The sequence below is a fragment of the Halyomorpha halys genome, unplaced genomic scaffold (assembly GCF_000696795.3).
Source record: "Halyomorpha halys isolate HHAL.00 unplaced genomic scaffold, Hhal_1.1 Scaffold1006.1, whole genome shotgun sequence".
NCBI classification, from domain to species: Eukaryota; Metazoa; Arthropoda; class Insecta; order Hemiptera; family Pentatomidae; genus Halyomorpha; species Halyomorpha halys.
In genome coordinates, this window is record NW_027111978.1 from 193,540 (window position 1) to 218,750 (window position 25,211).

The 25,211-nt window shown below is 30.7% G+C and overlaps 1 protein-coding gene across 2 annotated transcripts in view; it reads left to right on the plus strand.

Moving 5' to 3' along the window:
* LOC106687750 (uncharacterized) overlaps positions 1–25,211 on the plus strand; it is a 229,454-nt gene that overhangs the window by 174,056 nt on the left and 30,187 nt on the right. For both annotated transcript variants that reach the window (XM_014431796.2, XM_067049894.1), the window contains exons 2-3: positions 5,156–5,249; positions 18,965–19,122. In XM_014431796.2, the coding sequence (XP_014287282.1) occupies positions 5,193–5,249; positions 18,965–19,122 (215 nt within the window). In that variant the 5' untranslated portion in view covers positions 5,156–5,192. The remainder of the gene's footprint in view (positions 1–5,155; positions 5,250–18,964; positions 19,123–25,211) is intronic.

The window sequence follows — 25,211 nt, forward strand, 5'->3', positions numbered from 1 at the left end:
AAATAAATATGGTTTTGTTTATTTATGTTGTTCTTTGCTGACCGCACCCCCCGACAAACTTCTCCAATCATTAATCTACGGCCAACTATCTACACCTCATATATAAAATAAATATTTAAAGTTTTACTCACTGATTTAAATGTTAATTCGAAATTTTAATATGAAGGATGAAAATTACCTCTTTAAGATTTTCAGAGCCAAATTTTCAACAATATTTCATTCTCAAAAAATTAAAATTTTTGGATTTTTGTTGGTTAGCTCATAGCAACAACCACTATCAAGTTAAACTAGAATGAAAAATCTAATAATGAAAGTTTTTTTTAATATCTTTATTGAAATTTACAACTGTATATTATATAATACATTCAGTAAATTTGATCTTAGTTAAAATGGAGTGTTACAGGCGTGCAGAGAAACCCATTTGAAGCACTCTTATGACATTAGCAGGTCTCTTGGAAATTTTCTTTTCAGGCGCCTCGAAGGATTGTCAGGTATGGAAGAGGAAGCAAGTTAGAATCTAGTGGGTGTGAATGGTTAGAGAGTTTATAATAGGAGTGATATCTGGTTCGGGCTAGATCGGTTACATAAGGAACATTAAGGTCTTTATGTATGATTTTATTTGTGACAAAGTAAGGAGCATTGAGGATTTTACGAAGGATTTTGGATTGTAAGGATTGTATACGAGGGTTTAGTGCAGCCCCAATATAATGAAAGTTAAAATTGAAACTTTAGCTATGATTTTCGTCGCCAAAATAATAAGGGATAAACATTTTTGAAAACTATCTAGTTTTGAATTACTGTCCAATTATTAGGTTTAGAAATATCTTTTCATAAGGATAACAAAATAAAAATTGTTTAACAAAAGGAAGTTAACTATCTATCTATGTTATTTACTATATAGACTTTTATTTTTATTTTCCGGCCAAATTGTGTCTAGGCAATCGCTAATGGTCACGTATATGCCTCAGAATTGCCATTATTTCAAAACCCCAGAAGTCATAAAAAAATTCTCTATTTTGAGGTTTTAACGGCACTAGACAATTTTTTTTTTTTTTAGTACATATTTTGAAATATACCTTAAAAAATGTATTGCAATTATTTTTTAAGCTTTCGATTAAGAACTGAATACTGTACAAACGCTTTTTTCTAAGAGATGCAAAAAAAGTAAGATTAGATATATTTGAATGTAAAATGTTCCTCTATGCATCATTTATTCCACCGACGTGATCATGGCAATTATAAAACTGTAGCAAAATATTTCTATATAATTAATTAATCACATATATCAGAAAGACTAATTAATAATAAACTATTTGAGATTAAAAAATAAATATGATAAATAAAATAGAATGATAATAATAACAAAATGTTACAGCTGTAGCACCAATTAAATAATGGCATAATAATTTAAATACAAGGTAAAGAAAATAGAAATAAGAAGTAAAATCATTCCCTTTCCTAATAAATATAGGAAGGACTCCTATTTTAAAAATTTTATTTAAATTAATTATTACCAGTATTATAATAATAGTACTGTTACCTAACTCGTTGTGATATATAAAAACTTTGTAATATTTGAAAAGTCAGAAAACTTCTCCATCGCTGTTAAAACTAAGGATTAGCATGTTTTTTCAAAACTCAAAATCATCGTGGAACCCAAACGTTTTTTATGATTATAAGTAAAAACTCTCGTTAACTTCGTTCGATTCCCACGTACATGTCGTTAACTTAGAATATCATAAAGTCTAAATTGATATTCGTATACTAATTTTCATTATTATTTTCATTATACGTTTCCCGTATATTAATTTATACTTCATAATACTTTGTATAAGCGGTAGAGAAGGATGAATAGACCTGTATTGTGAAAGTTATGTGGGTTAACTTTTGTATTAGTAGAATCTCAAAAATACTTCGTTTAATGATGAAAAGATGATTCTATTTTTTTGACTTTGGGAGGAAGAGGACAGTAAAGAACAACTAGATGTCGTTCAGCTCCTGAAAATGTTACCCTGGAAATTGGATTTTGCAGATCCAGGTTACGCAAGCTTTCTCTCTCTAATCAAATTATCTTTCAATTTTCCATTCCTTTCTGAGGTGCATAAACCGTGGTTTATTTGTTGAGAAAATATTGTTCACAGCAGATACAGGCTTGTTTTACTTTGAACGAAATGTATCAGTAAGATACAATATTAGGATCATGTATTATTATAAGGAAAACAAATTGTACTCATGATCAAAAAGTCATTAATACTCGCACAGCTCTATTTTAATTCGTTTTATTTAAATATCATTAGTTAAGTAGGTACAGTAAAACTTGTCAAAGATTAAATTTTTATTATTAACTAGCTAATTTAGAATAAGAATTTATTATATTTTGTTTACTGATATATTTTGTATAGTAGATCCCTGTCTATCAATGCTTTGTGTATAGATCTGGTTCCACGAGATGATATTAAAAAGATGTACAATGAACTGTACATATGATTAATCTTCCGTATCCCCAGGTGTTCCTATACATCGGACTGTAATTCAGAGTAATGTTGGCATTTTTCTAATATCTGAAGACAATACTTTCTAAGTACATTCTTATTGCAATCCTTAAGAAACCAAAAATTACATAAGGTCTGTTCCAACAATCGTTTCTGACTGTTCGTAACTGTACAAAGCATGCGCATTACGGGTTTTTCACTCCCGCAACCGGTATTGAGCATGCTGCATACAGTTGGTATTGTTGGAACAGACCTATAACTGACTTCCTCACCCTCCGTTTATCCATCCACCTATTAAATACAAGATCTAAACCAACCTATTTGTAAACCCATCCCTATAGAACTACTTTCTTTAAAAAATAATTAATCTAAGTAATTTATCGTTTGAGCCACCTCATTTTGAAAATTCTTACTCATATCATAAAGTTTCATTAATAATTTCCTTTAAACGCCAATAATAACTATCAACGCACGCTAGCATAAATATGCCTCTTTTATTATTAATATTATAGGTTTCGTCTCATTATCTTATTTCATTCACACAATTATTGTTGTTTTATTTAATTTTGTTAAACTTAGCATACATTTTCCAGACAAATAAAAACCTCGTTGTAACGAATTTAAAATCCTCTAAAAAAAAAAAAGATTTTCCTTTGCACAACGAATTTTTACTACCTTCTATATAACGCATTATTTATTTCTTTAACGGAACCCGTGAGCACTAAGCGTTGAGGCAACTGAGTATATTACTTAAGTTTATGTAGATTTATTCACCTATAATTTTAGTATGCAACAAAGGTACATTAATTTACAGTATTTAGCGATTAACTTTAATTGTCTAGTTCTGCACGTACATATTTATCTATTTAGTATAGTCAATTACAAATTATATCAACTACGTTTGCTTCTCCATGTACAAATGTATTTTCCTTCACAAGCCTATTAATTAAAAACAGCTAGTTACATTAATTTTCTAATTAAATCTAAAATAACTGACCTTAAAATATAGGTAATTATAATACCTAATAGAATGCTATTTAGATCGATGCCCTTGGCTTACTTTTTTTTATAAAATACACTTTTTTTTTTATCAAGTAGATAAAAAGTAAAAATAAACCATAAAACCATAAATCAATACCGTTTTTATCAAATAAAATTCAGGCACGAACTATCGATAAAGACGACTTTAAAATGTTCGGTAATAAAACAATAACTTGTAAATAAAATCATAATTCATGTCACGCTATAAAATATTTTATTTATTGTGTAATGTTTATTCTTAAAGTTAATAACATTAGAAAATTATTTTAATGTTAATTTACATTTACATTAGAAAATTAATGTAAACCTATAACGAAGTATACTGATACTGACTGAATTTATCCTCTTTTGTTAAAAGTTTTGTTTTCGTATATTATTCCATTGTTCGATTGACTAGATTGTAAACCTGAATGAATAAAATCTTTAGGGTAGAGAATATGAGAGAGTAAGAAATAGGGTGAATGGAGTGTTGAGGTAGAAAGGGGGAAGATTGAAAGGAAGAAAAGAAAGAGGAAAAAAAATAGATAAATCATGAAGAAAACACGATTCTTTGGGCCTTTTCATACATTTTTTTGAAAATTAATTTAGTGGCACTTTCGCTCAATGATACTTCAATTTTTTTTATCAATTTCTCGTTAGCTCAACATTTTTATAATTAAAAAATGCGACACCACTTTTGTTTAAGCAATTTATTTTAGAATCGATTTTTTATTTTTCTTATTTTCAATTTTATACATAGATGATTTCTTCTATATTACTAGTCACTGTAATCTTTATTTTTATATGTATAGAGTGCCAGAAAATTAATATCTGAAAATAAACTGTGTTTTATACAATGTAGAACGTATTGTAATCAATATAGTTTACTCTACTGGAACATAAGTTTTTCATCCTCTTTAAAGGAACTATGTGGTGATAATAAAGCAGAATTTCGAAATGATCCCCCCCCCTTTACAGTGATGAACTAATTTATTTTAGCTGTATCCAGATTTTAGCAAACCTTCCTAGAATTAAAATTCTTAAGATCTCCTTCAATGATATAGCTTCTGGAATAAAGATACTTAAGACTTCTAAATAATTGGCGTTTTACTTATGAAAACAATAAAAGGCATAAGCCTATCGTTTTATGTTTCATTGTGAATATAAAAGCTAAGTGGGGTTTTATCTCTAATGAGTTTGTGGAGCTACCAAATTATAATGGTTACAAGTAACCTTTTTTTTGTTTTTTTATTTTAATACCATACAAAGATTCGTGTCCCAGCTATAGATTGAACATGGCATTCGAATAATATGGTGTTCTATTTTTTTCTTCTTCGAAATATATGATTCGACTTAAACATTATTTATTACTTTATTTTCATGTAAATGAATCGTAAAAAAAAAAAAATTAATTATCAAAATTTATGACTTTAATAATAACCAAAGATATAATATAACTTACATTCATAAACTGATTACAGATACATTAATAAGTGAAAATTTGATAATGCATTGAGACATTAAGCGATCTGATACATTAATAACCGTACACAGTATAAATATATACATAAGTAAATTTCACAAATTAATATTAATAATATTAGACTGAATAGTAATAAATAAATTAAAACGTTATGTTACAGGTCGTATGAGGAATGCAGCTGGAGCGGCAAATAGGCCATGTGCCCAGACATGATGGACAAGTCAGTCGCCACAGAGGGCGACTTCAACGGAGAGGTAGGAAACATTAATTTTAATGACTTTTTATTGCCCAACAGTTTAGATGATTGCTTAATTACTATGAAGATATATATGAGTCCTCATATCAAACGATTCGGAATTTTCTGATTATATAGTATTATATATCATGTAGCATATAGCATGAAGTATTATATATCACAAATCTACTTCAAAACACATTTGGACTAACCAACTCTGAATTCTCAAGCTGACTTAGCCTTCTTCGGACCTAATATTATACGAAATATTTTCAAAGACACTGAGTCGTTCTTCCTTTAAAGCAAGTATACACATTTCGCATCCTTAAAGAACAGTAGATCGTAGTTTTGTGAATTCTAACCTCCAGACAGTGGTAGGTCCAGAAATTGTTTTATATGGGATATAAAAAAAATAAAATAAAACCTTTTAAGAAGTCTACTAATTTTATATATAATCTTTGAACCTTCTTGAAATTGGTTTTTATTGCTTAAATACAATAAATTTTAGCCTCAAAACAATTTATATTTCCTTATGAGTCCGACGTTTCGGCCAATTCGGCCATTCTCATGGACAATCTATAGCAAACAGCTTTTATTGTACAATTGGTTATTAATAATTTTAAACAAATAACAATATTATTAATAAATTATCATACCTTAATACAATTTTAGAACCACATAAATTTTAAAAAACTTTATGTAATCTTTTACTAATAATATTGTTATTTCTTTAATATTTTTAAAAACCAATTTAATAAAAGCTTATTGTGATAGATTGTCCTATGGTAGAGGATAGCCGAAACGTCAGACTCATAAAGAAATATAAATTTTTTTGAGAATAAAATTGGATAATATATATTTTATTTAAACAACTAAGACTCCTAATTTAATTTAACAGCCTAATATTTTGTAGCTACGGCCAATGGAATCTTACACAAAAATCATATTTATAATCGACAAACATATTTTTAACATCATTCAATAATAACAGATAGGTGAAATAGCATTTGAGTTTAAACTGAAAAGCACACAATACTTTCCAGACAGTATTAATAAACTAGGGTCGCTTTAAGCAGTGGTTCTCAAAATATTACAAAAAAATAAAATAACAAATATAAGGCACATTCCAATTAAAAAATTAAAAAATTGGTTTAGACCATGTACTTCGCTTCAGATGAACGGAAGAACGTCTTTCTATCTTGGAGGCTGAAAAGCATGTCCTCGACTGTAGCGTGGTAGTAGGGGCAGTCCAGGTTCTATCTTTTTTGCCACGATAGATAATTAAGACCGCATCGCAGTGGGTCTTCCGGTGTCCGTGGCAAGGGAGGCATCAGAAAATGAGACCCCAACCCCGACTTTATACAAATTCAAAAAAGAACCGAAGATATCGGATACTTAAATCCGACAGCTAAAATATATTGTTTTTAGTTGTTCGGACAATAAGTTTGATTTATGAAAAACTTTGTTTCAAATCATTCTTTTAAATCATAAGACATACAAATGTCTGCCAGCACTTAAATTAAAACAAGTTAAATTTACTATAAAATAGTTTATAACATTCATCATTGTTGGATAAGTAGTTTTTATGATATTTGACGAAATGAATCCACACAATGTTAATTTTTAGTTGTTCGGATAAAATGTTTGATATTTGAAAAATGCTAATAGACATCTGTAGATCACATAGTTTCTGAGATATAGATTTCTCAAAATAAATTAACTAACTACTGATATTTCAGTACATTTTTATGAAATGTTACTTTTTAAAAAACTATATCTCGAGAACTATTGGACGTAAATAGCTCTATTAGGGCTAATATTTCAGCAAATTTACTCTTCTTTAATTAATGTTCTTTTAGATTTTCTAGTGTTGTTTCTACTTTTTAAGATATAGAGCTCCGAATGAAAAATTAATTTATTCTACCGTATGAAACAGCGGCCATTTTTTATCCCCCTACCTATACTTGGCAGACTCGTCAATTTCGACTGGTAATTATACATAGTTTTGATTAAAGTAATCAACAATTGAGGTGAAATAACTCCCTTTTTTCTCCTCTTGGGCTCTTGTGCTACAAGTTCATTAAAGCTATCAGATATTTTAACCTAGTATGGGTCTGAATTGTGAAGTGAGTATTGTCATTGAATAGTTATGTAACTTTCCATTACCAAGAATAATCTTATCATAATCAGTACTTATAATTAGCAATTATTACATTATATAATCAATGTAAAAAGTTTCCAACAGTAATAAAAACCATCAGCAGTTTTTTGCCCTTTAATCAAAACTACAACAATAAATTGATTTACTGAGAAAAATCAATAAAAAAAATAGTTGTAATAATAGTCCATAAAATAGCTGAAATAGCATAAACACCAAACACCCGTGGATTGGAAAGCTCACTAAACTTTCCAGACACAACAATAACTAAACTCCGGTAATCTAAAGTATAGATGACCCAGAGATAGAGAGGACAACTCCTGAAACACGATGATAAGGATATATTTATGTAAATGTAAATTTGTTTATTAAATTATATTCATCTCATTTCACACTTTAATCAACAAGCCATCTAACAAGAATCTTAGGTTATATTTACGTAAAACATATAATAAAGTAAGAATGCAATGAAAATAAAAATAATTGCTCTTGTATGTAAAAGCCAATGGATGAAAAATGAGGTCAAAACTTTGGATAACGGATTCATAAATACAGGAAGTATGCACCTAAAAGTGCATATAACTTGTGCTAACACATAAAAGTGCACTAATCAATCTGAACCTTCAAAAATTCTTAGGGCATATTAGTAATGTTTACATGAATCGCTTTCATCTCACTTTTCAAATTGCCTATATCTTAAATGAAAGCGGAGAGATATGCTGGTAAAAGGCAGAGTAGAAAAGAAAACCATCGCGGATTGGGCAATCGGAGAGCTATTGTTTTCTCCCGTCCATTATCATCATGCTTGGGCCTACTCGATGAGCTTTTGCAGGCCAACCACTTCTCCAATACCTTGGGAGGGTCAGAAATCTGAAATTTCTGATCAAGGTGATTCATGAATAAGTAATAAAAAATCAACAAAAATTAATTAATGTCCCCCTAATCTCACTTCACTCGATTTCCCTGAATGTCTAGCTGAGGGACATTAGATGGATGATTTCCAGGTTTTAGAGAGAAGATGGCGACACATGCTTTTTCTCCTTCCCAAGCAATTTTTTAAGCATTAATAGCAACAATAAATTTATTATCATTAAAATGAAAAATCTGTAGGGCTACAACCCATGAAATACCGGGGTCTGCGCTTTTATATGGGAGTACTGTTTCTAGAACAACGTTATACGTGAAGGTGATTTGTACATGATCCGCACAACAACCAGATTTTTTCCCAATTAAGAGTATCCACTTTGAGAGGCTGGGTGGACCCCGAAGGGCTTACCGAAACCACAGGATTGACTCACGGCTACAGTAACAAAATAAAATTACCAGTTCAACTGGTACAACTGGATTCGAACTTATACGGAGTACTCGGAATAGTATAGCGCAAATCTATTTTAATAACATTATTAAAAAATAAAATAGAAGTAAGAACTTATTAATGGAGCTCACATTAACTTGTTTAACAGTTTCCATTACAACCTACCTAATTATATTCTACACTGCTTTCGTGCTCAACTCTCCATTTAAATGTTTCTTACCATCCAATCATATTCCCAGGCTGAGGATTTTATTTATCTAAATAAATAAGATATTATTTAAGTTTCGCTAACTGTTATCATCACATAACAATTTTTAATCCAAACTATAATTTTTTTTTTTATAAAAAAAAAAATAAAATAAATTCATAAATCAAAATTATACCACATTTTTTTAAACGATTTTCCGGGAAAGCTTAAATAAATATGGACAAATATGAATGTTCATGTGCTTATTTCTAAATATTTCGATTAAGTAGATTTATCACATATTACTTATGTGAAAACATCTTGATTTTGCTACACAATCATCAACAATTGGTTTTTGGAAACTTAAAAATACATTTCACTTCGTTATTTTATATATTTACAGGCTCTTTTAGATTTTAGTCCCCCAGTACTGAATTTGTATAACAGGAAATTTCGAATTCCAGTTTTCGACAAAAATACATCCCTTAGTCCAAATAAATAAGTTGCGCGAAATGGTCTGGGATGTTATAGTTATAATCCACCAACCCAAAATACCATTTTAGAGATTTAATTTAATACTTTTTAAGGATTTTCTCGAAAACGGCTCTAACAATTTTGCTTAAATTGACGAACACTTAAGTGGCTTCAATATTAGGAAGGTCTTCTTATCCCCATTAGTCTAACTGGCCTAAGTATCTTAAATTTTCCTTGATTGAAATAAATAATCAGTTTTCATTGCTAGGAATAACAAAAACTAAATAAATACAAAACATAAAAGGATATGATAAATAATTAAAGGAGAAAAATAGAGATAGAGTTCGAATCGGAAAAAGCCGAAATCTCACGATTTATTCCGATGGCATTCATATATAAACGGCTTTTGTTAAACTGTTCCTGTTATTTTTATTCTTGCAGAAACCTAGTTGATATTCGTTATTTTCACCTTGAGTAATCCTTAAATTTCTATAGTAAGTGAAAATTGTGTGATTGTTTTTTTTTTTATCTTATTGCACATTAAGATAAAAAAAAATTTATTTTTATTTAAAAACAAATTTGATCCTTTTCTCTCAACTTTATTCTTTTCAAAACCTTCCAACGTTTCGACCCTCAGGTCATTTTCAAGGATACCTACAAACAGCTCCTTTTAATTATTTTTACAACAATTTCATCATTTCCTTCACTTACATACTGATTTCTTTGGCCCTACCTTTACTTTGTTGTCATTTTATCTTTTAAAATTCTTAAAAATGCCGGCTAATTGCCATTGTCCCATCTTTAAATAAATTAATCATTAAATTAATATCATAATAACATTATAAAATTTTTTTATAAAAATTCCTTCACTTACAAAAAAAAAATTATGTTATATGATAAGGTGATAACAGAGTCCTAACCTGTTGAAGGTAGGTTCTGTTTTAAGGTTTGCAAATGTAAATGAAAGAAAGAAGAGAAGTGGTTTGTACTAGTTTTAAATTTAAGAATGAATTATATAGAAGAAGTTATGTAAATAGGAATCTATTTTTAGAAAAACAAAAAAATTGTATAATGTTATTTATAATAATATTATTATTGAAGTAAAGGAAATAATGAAATTGTTATAAAAATAATTAAAAGGAGCTGTTTGTAGGTATTCTTGAAAATGACCTGAGGGTCGAAACATTGGAAGGTTTTGAAAAGAATAAAGTTGAGGAAAAAAGGATCAAATTTGTTTTTAAATAAACTAAACCACTCTCAAACAAGAATATATTAATAAAAATAAATCTAATAAAAAAAATGTTTATGTAAATAATTTGACTTTTATATTACATAAATACCATTTAAATAATATTTAGGAAATTATAACAGTTGTAAAAATATTGTACACATCACAGCTCATTAATTATTTTTCCCTGGTATTATTTTATTCTATATTTTATCAATCAAAATATGATAACGCTTTTCCGATTCATTTAAACACTTCTCAGATGTTCCCTGATCGAATGCCCCTTAATAGAAGAGAAGGGGGAGAAAGGAGGGAGGGAAGGAGAGAGGAAGAGAACACATTAGATGATAAATGGGGAACTAGGATCCCCTGGGGATGTAGCCGTATCCTCGAGGGACCTTGACGCTCTTCACAAACCACTTTTTATTCATAGCATGTCTCCTTATTGAGGCTTTAGATACCAGACCATTTTCAAACCACCACAACGGCCATTTGCAATTTATTTTCAGTCCATTACCCACAGCAGCCTCCCTGCGTATCTTTGGAATTGAACACAGGATGTATACCCTGGCGTAGATTCTAAGTGGTCTACGTGGTCCTCCTCTCACATTAAGCAATAATAATTCTGCTCAAAAGGTAAATCATATTTATTTGAACGATTAGAAATATGATATATTCAAGGTATATTGGTCGGTGATCGGTTAAAAATATTGTGAAATTTTTTAAAATGAAAATCTATCAATTTTTACATTCATACAATACCATTTTTTCTCAACTTTATTCTTTTCAAAACCTTCCAACGTTTCGACCCTTAGGTCATTTTCAAGGATACCTTTACTTTACTTGTTGTCATTTTCTCTTTTAAAATTCTTAAAAATGCCAGCTAATTGCCTTTGTACCATCCATAACTTCTTCTATATAACTCTTTCTTAAATTTAAAACTTGTATTAACCACTTCTATAGGTTTAAAATTTGCAAATGTAAATGAAAGAAAGAAGAGAAGTGGTTAATACAAGTTTTAAATTTAAGAAAGAGTTATATAGAAGAATTTATAGATGGGACAAAGGCAATTAGCCGGCATTTTTAAGAATTTTAAAAGAGAATATGACAACAAAGTAAAGGTATCCTTGAAAATGACCTGAGGATCGAAACGTTGGAAGGTTTTGAAAAGAATAAAGTTGAGAAAAAAGGATCAAATTTGTTTTTAAATAAACTAAACCACTCTCAAACAAGAATATATTAATAAAAATTAATCTAATACCATTTCTTATTGTTAGTAGTAATAAAAAATGGAAAACATTTTTTTTTTAAAGGAACCCACAGCAAAGGTGATGTTTGTCCAGTTATCTACAGGTGACCAGCCTATTCTAACCATGGTGGGGGGTCAATATTTTCATTTTGCGGGACCGCCACTAGATGAAAAAAGTCAACGCCCCAAGCCGGATTCGCACCGGCGCCGCCTGAAGATTTCAGACTAACATACATACACCTAACCTCTGATCTACGGATGACCCAAAAATGAATAATTATGAACAAGAAAAGTAATTAGATAATTAGCTGGGAAATCGGGAATAGGTGAGAGCCTCTGATCTCTTCCGATACATGGCTTTGTTTCTTTTGAGCTGGAAAAAAATTGATAGAGACCATTAAACCATTAAGCGCCTGAAATTGAAAAACGGCATGGAACCATCCACTCCCGCCCTACATGGTAGCCTTACTTATCTGTCTTTTCAAAAGACAATTACAGCGAGTAGGTTGGTCGATATACGACATGTCACAATCATCATACTAAAAAAAAGCCAATCCTTCCCTGCCGGACCCGCCCCGCTAAACCCCCCGGAGAGCAAAACGGGAAGGAGAGACTTTAAGTTAAGCAATATTTAAATAGCACCTGAAATTGAAAAATGAACGATCCCTCTGTTGTTAATAGTAATAAACAATTAATAAATATAAAGTATAACAGAATATACTAATTATTATTTTTCCATTATTATTATTATTATGACAATATTTAAATTTTACCTATAAATGAAATATATAGTAAAGGGAAGTACTGTATGAATACTTTGAAATACACAAAAATGAATTTCATCTCAAATTAGGGTGGTAAGTTGCATGATGCGCCCGCCAAATGTTTATTGTAGGATTCATTGTAAAACAAATTAAGCATAATTGTAAATTGTGGTATCTATTGAAAAAAAGAAGAAAAAAAGAAACACAGCAGAGTGAAAGACCGAGAACGATTCGTTTTACACAATGTGTCTAAATTTCAGTAAATTGTAAAAATGGACAGACATACCCGAAAAATAATTTTTATGTCAGACTCATTGAATTCAACCGGACTTGAAAATCGTTTTAAATTGTAAGGGAAACAATTGTACGTGCGGACAAAATTTGATTTTTGCATTTTATGATCGCTTTAATGTAATTTATGAAATGATACTTTTCTTTTAAACATAGATTGTATTTTTAAAAAATCAGAATTAAAATAAACTAGTTGAACAGATCCGTTGCTTTGGACTAAATCTGGACAAACGACTGACATGGAATCCTCATACAAGACTGAAAAGACAGGAAACTGCCCGTCGATTCCGACTATTACAACATTTACTAGATAAACGGTCCAAACTTCCAATCCATTACAAAAGACTGATCTACATGACTGTTATAAGGCCTATCTGGACATACGGAGTTGAGCTATGGGGCTCCACTAAACCATAGAATCCTCTCGAATCCAATCCTTACAGTCCAAAATCCTTCGTAAAATCCTTAATGCTCCTTACTTTGTCACAAATCAAATTATCCATCAGGACCTCCAATGTCCCATATGTTGCCGATTTGTCCAGAACCAGATACCAATCCTTCCATAAAAAACTTCCCAACCACCCAAACCAACTCGTTTCTAACCTGGCTCCTCCTTCACTACCTAATAATCCTCCTAGACGTCTGAAAAGAAGACGGCCTCGAGATCTTCTCCTTTAGAAATGTTTTGGAGTTCTATCAATGGGTAGATTCTCCACATGTTTTTATCATGCCATAATATCACTTACAGTTGTGAATAACAATAAATAAATTATTTTTAAAAATTAAAAAATAATTTTAAATAAATAAACTAGTTTCGTGATTAACACTCTTTATATTAATAAAAAATTAAAATTATTAACTACAAATAAAATAACGGGAAGCTTACATAACTACACCTAGTTTAAAGAAATATATTCATCAATTAATTATATCTATTTTTAAAACATCTCCCCTTTTAAAGATCCATGATACGCCTCGATTACGAGATGATGCCTCACAGGTACTCTCTCCTATGGGAGACTCTCTTTGGGGCTGTCTTCCAGTTTCAGTCTCCGACGTTTCTTTTTCTCCAGGTTTCGTACAGGACGTGCTTCTGACGATAGTTCATCTGGCTTGATGTTACCTTGCTCAGATACCTCGACAGGTCCGGAGGGATAATGACTTATCTTGTTCATACATTAGACATTAAAGGTTTTATCCCATAATAAAGAGATTGATCCAGCTGAGTTGATGTCCCTCATCCATACTCATTCTCCGATTGTAGGAGCCAGAAGTCGAAGCCATGTCGATTATTGAAATTTCGATGTTCCCTTCTTTTCAAGAAAAATAAAAGTTCATTAAAACTTTGACACACAGCCACCAAACCTTCCTTCCCAATTTGAGAAGACCGCACGCTGGTGAGTTACGGTAAGCGAACGAGACTCATCAAACACAGGTCTGATTAACCGTCTTTCCTCTCAATGAGAGCTCAACCGATTCCACATGATGAAGCTCCACCATAACAGTAGTCTTCTGTCTTCAAAGTAGGGTCATTTACGGCTAGTAAAGGAGCCTTTGAAGGACCTCCTTAAGCCTCCTAAAGGTCGCATCCTGGAAGACAAATTCTTTGTTTCGTTTCAAGAGTTCATTGAGAGGATGTAGTAACTCTGTCCTATTGGGAATAGATTTAGAGAGAATATTCACCATGCCTGGGGAGGCATTCTTTAAATTTTTTCGGTGCTTTCAATTGCTTCAACTTTATCTTGGTTAACATTAAGTCGATGTTTAGCTATTAAATGCCCCTAAAACGTGATTTCGTTTTTGTCAATTTCAATTCACCTCTAATTTAGCTTCATTCCAAAACCCTGCAGCAAAGCCAGAACCACCCCAAGCAATATAAGCAATATACATCATTCATCAAGTAAAGAACGTCTGCTTTACATTTCTCGAGAATAGTTAACACCGCAATGCACTGGCGCAGCTGTCACCCCATCTAATGTATTTACATGCATTTTTTTCAAAAGATCATTATATATTTAATAGTGTCCATAAATTTTAATTTGCAACCTCTGCAATGTCCAACCGATCAATTTTATAAAAAAAAATTCATTCTTTTTTTAGCCATTGTATGTTTCCATTCTTGGAACACATGTATTCAACAGGTTGGCTACAGTTTTTATTGTATACGATTGAAACTAAATTCTGATACAAAAAATCAGAGAGATAGACTAATCATTCTACGATTTGACCATTCTAAAAATGAGTCGAATATATCGAATTTACACCGAATTTTATCGATAATATGAACAAATAAACAATAAAATAAATTCTAAATCAGAAATGTTTCAAGGATAATAATTTAAAAACAGGAAAAGAGTTGAAGAGGGGAAATAAAAAGCGAAATTTTACAACTTTGCTAATGAGAGGTACTCTATAAACAATATAAGTAATTACATTTGGAAAGTTATTGAAAAATGACTCTAGGTATATTAATTATTGTAGATAAGTTGAATTCTTATTAAAAATATTATTTTGTTTAAGCTGAATAAGTTTCAGATGTTGATTTGTCAAAAAAAAAGTTAACTTATGAGAATCATATATATAAGATTTATTACATTATCTAATTGTAATTATTATCATTTAATAATCTATCTGCCATGTTTCCACCATTATTTAACCAATATCAAGCATATTCTAAAGAATAAATACTTATTAATTTAACAAAAATAAAAATAAAATTATAAAATACAAGTCCTACAATATACCCTGATTTCATCACTGAGGTCGTTTATGAGAACGACTATGAACAAACTAAATTATGGAACACAATGTAATAAAGTCCCTAGCTATAAACTGACAAAACTAAATATAATATAAAGTCCTTTTGAGATTCACCTAGCTCTTCTACTTCACCATCTAAAATGATGTTTACCCCTTTAAAACTTTATTGCTTAACTTTAATGCAGTAAAATCTTCTACAGCATCCTTCGAAAACAAAACCACAACGCTTTAGTTATAAACTTCATGTAGAAACATTAGAGAAATCGGTATTTCTTTTTAAATTTGTTTTTTAAAGATTTTGACACAATTTAAAAACATGTATTCCTCTGAAACTTAGTCATATCTCATTCTTAAACAATTATAAAGGAATCATCTAAAAGACTGGTGTGCTTACGAAAGCCAGTAAAACAAACCTGAAAGTCTGAAACAAACAAGTGCGGATAACCTAAACAAAAACATTTTAAACCTAAACATACACAATTTACAGTTAAAACAGTGGAAATAGAACACTTTCTTGATATGGACACATGATATGCAACTGATAAAATAGTTGCACAACTTTACTTGATAACGCATTATGGGTGTATGCACAACAATAAAATAATAGCATAGAAACATTAGTGAAAAAAATACTGAAATATATCTACGATATATCTGTCACCCCAGTGAATATGTGGTTAAGTCGAATTTTGGTCAAAATGAGTTAAGTAGTCTTAGAGAATCACAGAGGCAATATCTTCATTGTGCATAAGTGTCTAAGTCAGTCAACGTTTTAAAACAGAGTTATTGGTCAAGTCTGTTGTCAACGGTCGGTGAACAATTAGTTAACTCTATTATCTAATTAGTGATAAGACATATCAAATTGGTGTAAAACAAGTAACAAGTTACCAACGTTTTGGTAGTATTGACGAAATTTCGATAATTTACCACAAACACCTGATTTTACATAAATGTTCAAACTTTAAAAGTTGTCCCCTGAAAAGTAAGGAATTTCGACTTAACCACATATTCACTGGGGTTACAGATATAATCAATATATTTTGTTAGGTGTAAGAAAATCAGAACTATATCGAAGTGTGTTTAATGAAAATAAAAAAATAAGAAATCAAAATCTATTGACAACAGGATTCAATTCTCTCCTATAAAATTTTAATTTATTTCGTAATATCAATAAAATTTCGCAAAAAAAAAATTATATCTGGGTGTTTATGACGGCTTTGGTGTAGTCCGCGCCAATATTTTTTTAGCCGTATCGATTTTTTTTAACGCAGTATAGGTCTGTTATATTTGTTTTTAATAATTAGTTCCGTCCTATATATAAATTTATCTGTGATGGTTGTAAGCATTTTGTATAAGCGTGGTTTTATTTATGCTACAGAGATATAAATAATACCATCATTTGTGTACATATATTATTTTAAAAATAATTAAACAAAACAATAATATTCTAAATAATAATAATAATAATAATATAAATAATAAAATTCGACTCTATAATTCTTATTTTTTTTTTTTTTACCATTCACGGTTGGGCTAGTAAAGGTTCTTTAAAACCACCTCTTTAAAGGTCATTAGCTACAATTACTTAATTTTAATCTCGGAATTACTGAGCATCATTATTATATATTATCATAAACCACATTATTATCATTTCTTTGGCCAATCCGAAAACGTTTATTTTACTTTCAACAGTATATGCAAGGAAAGTGGACACCTCTAGACTAAATTTTACAAGACGATATTTGTACCACTATTCGAGGCTATTATAGTGAGAAAAGAAAAATACTCAATACAAATACAAATATTAATATTCAGAAAGAATAATAAATTAAAAATCATTTATACAAATTAATAATACACAATACTAGGTAATACTAACTTACTCAGAAGACATAACTACGGATCAAATTTTGAGGTTTAGAGTAATATAAACAAATAACAGCTTAAGATCCGATTCTGTTGATACTGGAATATTCTGTACAAATAGTTTTGTCTAATAGTATTCAGTTTTGGTATATATCGGGATCTGTTCTCTTGGTAGGAAAGAAAACTCAACAAAAAATTGTAACAACCCTCCTATGCAGCTCCATCATAAGCTGGACAAGGCTTCAGTGGGTCCAAAGTATATAAAATCCCGAATCAGGAATTAAAATAATATTAGGATGAAAATATATATATATATATATATATATATAATAAAATACGAATAGGAAAAGGAATATAGAAAATCCTCTAATGCAATTGTTTTGTTTTTTTTCCTACGCCACAGGAAGTGGGCTATTACGGCATTTTGCCTCTCGCAGTCCAATACAATTTTACTCTTCCTCTTAGTTGGTCTGCATCCTGCTCAACATCTTCTAGACCAATACACGTTAAAAGATGGTCTCCATCTATGTCTTCTATGTTGCATAGAGGACATTACGGGGAATCTATGATGCCAATTCGATGGAGGTGTTTTTGGAGCAGAACATGTCCTGTTACTAGCCGAAAACAAGCCACTCTCTCACCTCTGCTAAGATTGCCGGGAATTCGTTATCTTTATGCAGTAGGCTCTCCCACTTCTTTCCTTCCGCTTGAACTTTGTGTCCAGCACTTGTTCTGTCCTTACAATAAGCGCTTATAAGTGATTTTACTGTTCTGCAGGAAAGTGGTAGAACAGTCTGGTTCTCTGCACAACCGAGCTTAGCCAACTTTTCAGCTTGCTCATTACTAATCATATACCAACATGGCCTGGTATCCACTGCAGAGCTATAACCCTTCCTCTTTTCTTCATGATAGCAGCCATGTTTCTGCACTTTTCTTCCATGGGTGACCCTGCGGCACCTGGTGCTGTTAATTTTTGTATTACGGCTTGGGAGTCGCTGAAGATTACAGTGTTTTCAATTGCATTCAATAGTGGCTTCCATCGCGAAGCAGATGGCCTGCATTTCTGCATCATAATTATCGCATCTAATGCAATACGCAAATCCAACTCTCTTTCTTTTGTCAATGTCAGAATTTCCCATTCATTTCGTTGTTTTGATTTAGTAACATTGGATCCGTATAAAGGAAAACAAAACGTGTTACATACGTACGTATCTTGATACGTAAACCTCCAATTTTGAGTTGGATTATTCATTTTGTTTCTCATTTGATGAAAGAGGTTCCGAAATAATAAAGTTCTTATTTTCTTTTAGAAGGTCTACGATGTTTGCAAAAACTTGGACCTGTGTTAAACAATTGTATGCCCCTTAATCGTCGTTCTAATATGATTAAGATCATTAGCCTATATATTATTATAAGTATAATGTATATCTTTATTTCCTTAGGGCGAGTGGAAAAGGGTCCAACTGGAGTCGCTGCTGGCAGCACTTGTTGACAGCAAGGTGGTTGCCATGAAGGCTGACACCGGCTATTACAAGTACCAGAAAGCCCCTAAGCTACCCAAACACCACCATATCCACCACCATCACCATAAGCACTGCAGGTAAGTGAATCCAAGTAATGCTGGGACTGTGGAATGCTTGTGCTAGAGAGCAAATTAGTGGGCTGTCGACGAGATCGCTAGTTACAGAATGACCAAATGCTGTATGAGTAGAAATGCCGTAATCAAATCAAATGTTACATTTAAATCAAATTCAAAACCAATTATTAAAAACTCAATACCAAAAGACAACAATCACTGTCGATAAATCATTTAAAGATTCAAAAGCCTTAAGTCTCTCAAATGCAGTAAATATCTAATCTGTCAATACTTTGCCATTTCAGGTATCATCGATCGGACAGATTAGATCAAATAAACACAACTATATATATCATATCTCACATTAACAGTCCAAAAATATATTATTTATATTTATTATTGTTAATAAAAATAAGTCTTGACTTAATTATTTAATCAGGTTTCTTATTATATTTTTATTTTAATCACGAAATACTGCGTAATAATAATACGAAACTATGCGCACTTAAGACCAACCTTAAAAATGATGAAAATTTCGAAGTATAAGCAAATTTTAACTTTTTAACATGTACGAACAAATACACCATGTCCATAAAACAACAATCAATTCATTCTGTTTTTGAGCATATTGGCTTCTAATGTTTTTTTTGTTTTGTTTTTTTATAAGTTTGTACAGAAAAAAATGTTCCAAAGTAGCTTTGTAACTTAATTGCCTTCTGAAACGGTACAATATGACTGTGCATGCAAGAATATAACATTTTTAAAACATGAATATAGCTGTTCAATATACAGAAGTTTTACTTTAAATACAAAAAATTTGTTGTAATAAAAATATTTTTGAAAAAGTAGTTACAAAGTGATTTTTCAATTAAGTGAATTCCCCCACATAAATGGGAGAAGGTAAGGGAATTAAATATGCACTTTAATTTTTTTTTTTAATGTGGTTTTAGATGTATAATGTAACTTTTGAGGTTCATGGTATGAAAAAATAATTATAATCAAAAGATTGAGAAGATCCATTTTATAAAAAAAAAAATTAAAAAAATCCAATTTCTAAAATCATTCTCAAATCCCGGAAATCGAATTCGATTATCCAGGTTTTTAAGCTGTGGACTAATCACTGCGCGAGGAACTGGAAAATGGACAGATAGCTCATAACAGAATAATTCCTGTATCAAAGAAAATTTTATAATGAAAAGTAAACAAAAGAGAAATATAATATTGTGTAAGGGGAGAGGGAGAGAACAGTAAGGAATGATATCTATTGAAATATAAACGAAGGGTCCACTACAACAAATTTTATAAAAATCTCTTATTTAAATAAAAAAAAGGTTTTCAATAATTTTTTTAAAATAAATAATTTAAATTCTATCCATTACAGTCTCAACACCTTTTATTTCTCTTATAAGTCCGACGTTTCGGCCAATCCGGCCATCTTCAGGGACAATCTTAATACAACTTTGGAATTATATAATTTAAAAAACTCTAAACTCCATGCAGGCTATTCTGCCCAGGTCAAAAACATCAATTTCTAATTAGTCAATATTCACTTAAAACAAAATCATATTATCACAGACACTATTCCTTAAACTTTTATCATAACAATTCTTCAAAGTTGGCCGGATTGGCCCAAACGTCGGACTTTAAGAGAAATTAAAGGTTTTGAGACTATAATGGATAGAATTTAAATTATTTATTTTAAAAAAATTGACCAGCCTCAAGAAAATATTAAGATTATAAATAAAAAAGGTTTTCAATGTTTACCTCAAAAATTATTGATTGTAAATGAAGTTCAAAAATTCATATTTAGAGGTTTCAAAAAACTCTAAAAAGAAATCTGATGGTTTTTCCTAAGAAAAATTTTGTTTCCCTACATTATTAGAAGCGTCTAAAAAATATAGTTTAACGCAGAGAAAAAATTGTAAAAGTAATTCTAATATTATAAAAATATCTGTAATAAAATAAGTTAACCACAACTACTGTTCAAAATTTGGTTTGACAGATTTAATTTTGTTTAAGAAAAAAATTAACTTGCTATCTCAGGATAAAAAAACTGGGTTTGAAGACGATTTTCATGTTTTATCAACTCTAAAATTACTCAGCTCGCGTAGCCATACAAAGGTTTGTTGGTTATTGTGATTATTTGTTTTTATTTTCAAAATTTTATTTATATTTGTCGGTTTCTTTTGTTTGTTAAACAAATGTGGTACAAAAATGTCCAGTACAGGACTATAATCAGATCTAACTTTTTCTTTTTTAATTTTTTTATATACAATAAAATGTTAATATACTATGTTAATATATTTTAGAGAATTAACTGCGAAATGAAGTTATTATTTAATGTAAATTATTTAAATATTGTCTGCATTGTTATTTTTTTTTTGTCAACTGATTAATTGATATGGTGAGTCTCCTATAATCGAATATCGTTGGGTATCATAGTTCGCCTTTATATTTCACTATCTGATCAATCTAATTTTTATGATATAATATTTAGAAATGCACTAAATGCAAACTTCGTCATAAGTAAATAGAAATCCTCTGTTACGAGCTATTTAAGCCACAAAGTTCTATAAACAACCTCCAGAGTACTCAAGAAAATTATTGCACAGCGACAAATAAGTTTGTCGCTCTATAGGTAATAACTCATACATCATTCAAATGTAATTTGAATCTTATGTACCAGCACACTGTAGCGTAAATATGTACGAAAATTTTAATATGAAAACAAAAAAATAAGGAAAAACAGAAAACGACACAATGGTACCATGATGTATATTAGGACTCCTTGAAAAAGTAGAAAATAAATAAGGAGGATAAGAGGTAAGATCAATATCCACTTAACTGCTTCGTTTGGAAAGAGAGAGAGAGAGAAGCAGGAAAATAAAAGCCAAGGAAAATAAGTCCCTAAGCGGGGGGATTCGGATATCTTCGAGAAGCCAGGCATCCAGATAGATAGCCATCAACTTATTGCCACTTCTTAACCTTTAGGATATCCTATATTTAACTTGATATCCATCCCGGTTTATATCCATTATAAACATATTTTAATCTCGTCCATATTAATGTATCATCATCTAATCTTGTATAACTAATTAACAAGTGATTAAACTTACTTGAGGAAAATTCTTCTGTCTCATAATAATCTCGTTGGAATATTATATTCTTTCCAGAATGTTTAGCTTGACATCGAATAAGTTTAACATTATGTTTTTTATATATTAACTGAAAAAACAGCCCGAAACGGAATGAATTAATTATCACGAATTTCAGAGAGTTCAAATTGAGTAAGTCAAAACGTAGACGTAAACCTAGAAAACTATGGACGATTAGTCGGCGCATGGAAATTTAACAAGTCGAGATAGAGATTCGAAAATAAAAATAATAAAATTTCCCGACTTTTCTAAAATAATAAAATTTCTTAAGTTTTCAATGAATGGATATATCATTTCTATTGCTTACATCGTAGTAATTGAAAGGTTTCAGGGCAAACACTTTTCCACACGTAATAGCCAACCTATGACCTATGCCAAGTCTTCTCAGATAAAATAGACCTTAATAGAATAAATATTATATTATATCGAATATAATATTACTTAGAATACATAACAGAAATTTTAACCTCAGACAAATCCGTGCCAATACTCCACAAGGTTCAGTCCATTCTCCCATTCTGTTCAACTTCTATGTTCACCACACATACCTCCAAAGCTATGTTTGCTGATGATACAGCAGTGTTCTCTCAACATGATGACATAATAATAGATAGAAATACTCAGCAAAATCACCTTAATGATCTAAAAAATACTTCACTAAATGGACCATTAGTCTGAACATTGAAAATATACTTCAAAAAGTTTTTACTCTCAGACGTCCATCAGACCCAGTAAAACTAATCCTCTAACGTAAAAATGTGAAATGGAACCCTCCCAGTGAAACAGTAAGATACCTGGGAATTCACCTCGATCGCCGTTTTACCTAGAATCACCTTAACATCAAACTAACTCAAATCTACGCAAGATTAGCAATGCTATATCCTATCTTAAATAGAAAATCCAAATTAAAACCAGAAACTACTGTTCTAATTTTTAAAAACAATTCTGAAGCCACTTCTGATGTATGGCTGTGAAGTCTGGGGAGCGACATCATTTACAAAAGGAAAAAATTACAACCTTTTGAAAATAAAGCCCTAAGAATCGCGGTGGATGCTCTTGGATTTGTAAGAAATTACCAATTGAATCGGGTATTGCAAAGGGAGTCAATAGAGGATAACATCAAAAAACGATTTATGAAGTTCCACTTTAACCGACAGTTAAAGGAGCCGTGACCTATAACTTGGGTAACCCAACCTCAATCTGAAGACTGAAGCCCTAAAATAAAAAGCCCTAAAAAAGCAGAACATCCTTATAAAGTGTATAGTAATTAATTCTGTTATTGCCATAACTTCTATTTATTCCTTTTTTTTTTAATTAGCCTGTTTTTGTTTACCCATTAGAGCGCAATTGTTTGTTTTGTTAGGTCTTCGAATGTCGTTATTTTTGTTATTAACTTTACTTTTCAGTCTTATCACGAATTATTATTTTTATATATTTATTTTATCTTAATTTATAACATTTTATCTAGTAAGGGGTGTCTTTTGTACGAGACTATACTCCCCCCCCCCCTCATAATTGACTCTTTAAAAAAATGTAACTGTTACATCAAGCATGTAAGGGGTCTGATGGGCCTTCAGGCAGGTCATATAATAATAATAAAAGATGTTTGTGAAGATTCTGAAAGCTGACGAATGTACCTTACTACCAACACTTTCAACATTAAAAGCAATAAATGGATTTTATTGATCTCCACTTCATTTAGATTAGAGGATAAAATAACCCCAAGTAGTTTAACATTGGTCAGAAGCTTGATGACTCTCTCATAGAATATCGTTATTGAGCCAACTCTAAGTAATGAAAGGTATAAGTTTGAAGAATCGATTCGTCCCTTCAATAGGCAAATGCTTCATCGTTAGGTGAAGGTCATACATTAAGGATTATTTTTAACCCTATGCAGCATTGAAATAGCATAATTTTATTGAATAAAAATTAGAAGTAACACTCCGAACTATTACTAGTTTTGCTAATTCATTTTCGGCGTTTTGCTAATTTGCATTTGTTTATTCATGATAATATGGTATTAAAGCACACTTATTTGGACAGGAATTGCAGAGTATTCCAAAGGGATTCACGGTTCAGAATGGTCAGTGTTCGATTCTCACCTGGGTCAGTTAACACTAATTTTGTAGTGGTCCTTCGAAATGGATCTTGAGAGGTAGAGAGGCTCAGGAAGGGGCAGTAACCTCTAAGTAGGGGTCAGTGGTTAGCAAAAGGGATCAAGAGGCCAACTTGACTTGTCGAGTTGCTGAGGTTCCCCCCTCCCGCACCGATACTAATACCAAAACCAATTTAGTATAAATCATGGTATATTGGTATTCAGAGGAATTATCGTTGCATCTTGATTAACTTCTATCTCAATGAGAAAAATAATAAGCGGAGAAACAATTTAGATAGGGAAAAGTTCATGTTAAGTAAACATCGAAAAACAAGAAAATGTATATTGAAAGTAAAGAGAAACGGAGAAATAGGTCGATTTTATAAAATTTAGTTCAAGATTGACAATAGCTATACAACAATTTCTTTTTTAATTTATGTCAGTGATTCACAACCAATTACAGTTGGGCCACAAGCCTTGGGATTGGCCGCGGTAGGGTCCGACAGCACAAATCTTAATGATGATATATTCTTAACACTATTTAATTAATTATCTTTCCTGATCTTTGTATCACATTAAATTTTGAATTGGCAAATGCACAATAAAAGTGATTCAAAATGCACTTTTAAACAACTTATTTTTTAAATATTTTCCGTGGATGACTCCAACTTTGACTTTACCTAATTCGGTAGTGAGGGTGAGCAGCGTGAGCATGTAATTCAATTTTCGGAATTGTGTTCTGCAAATTTTAATAACAATAATCTTATTTATTTATTCAGTCACGAACCCCTTGAGAATAATAATACAGAAAATAAAAATTAGGCTTTGGTGTCTTAGAATATAAATTAAAAAATCAATAAATA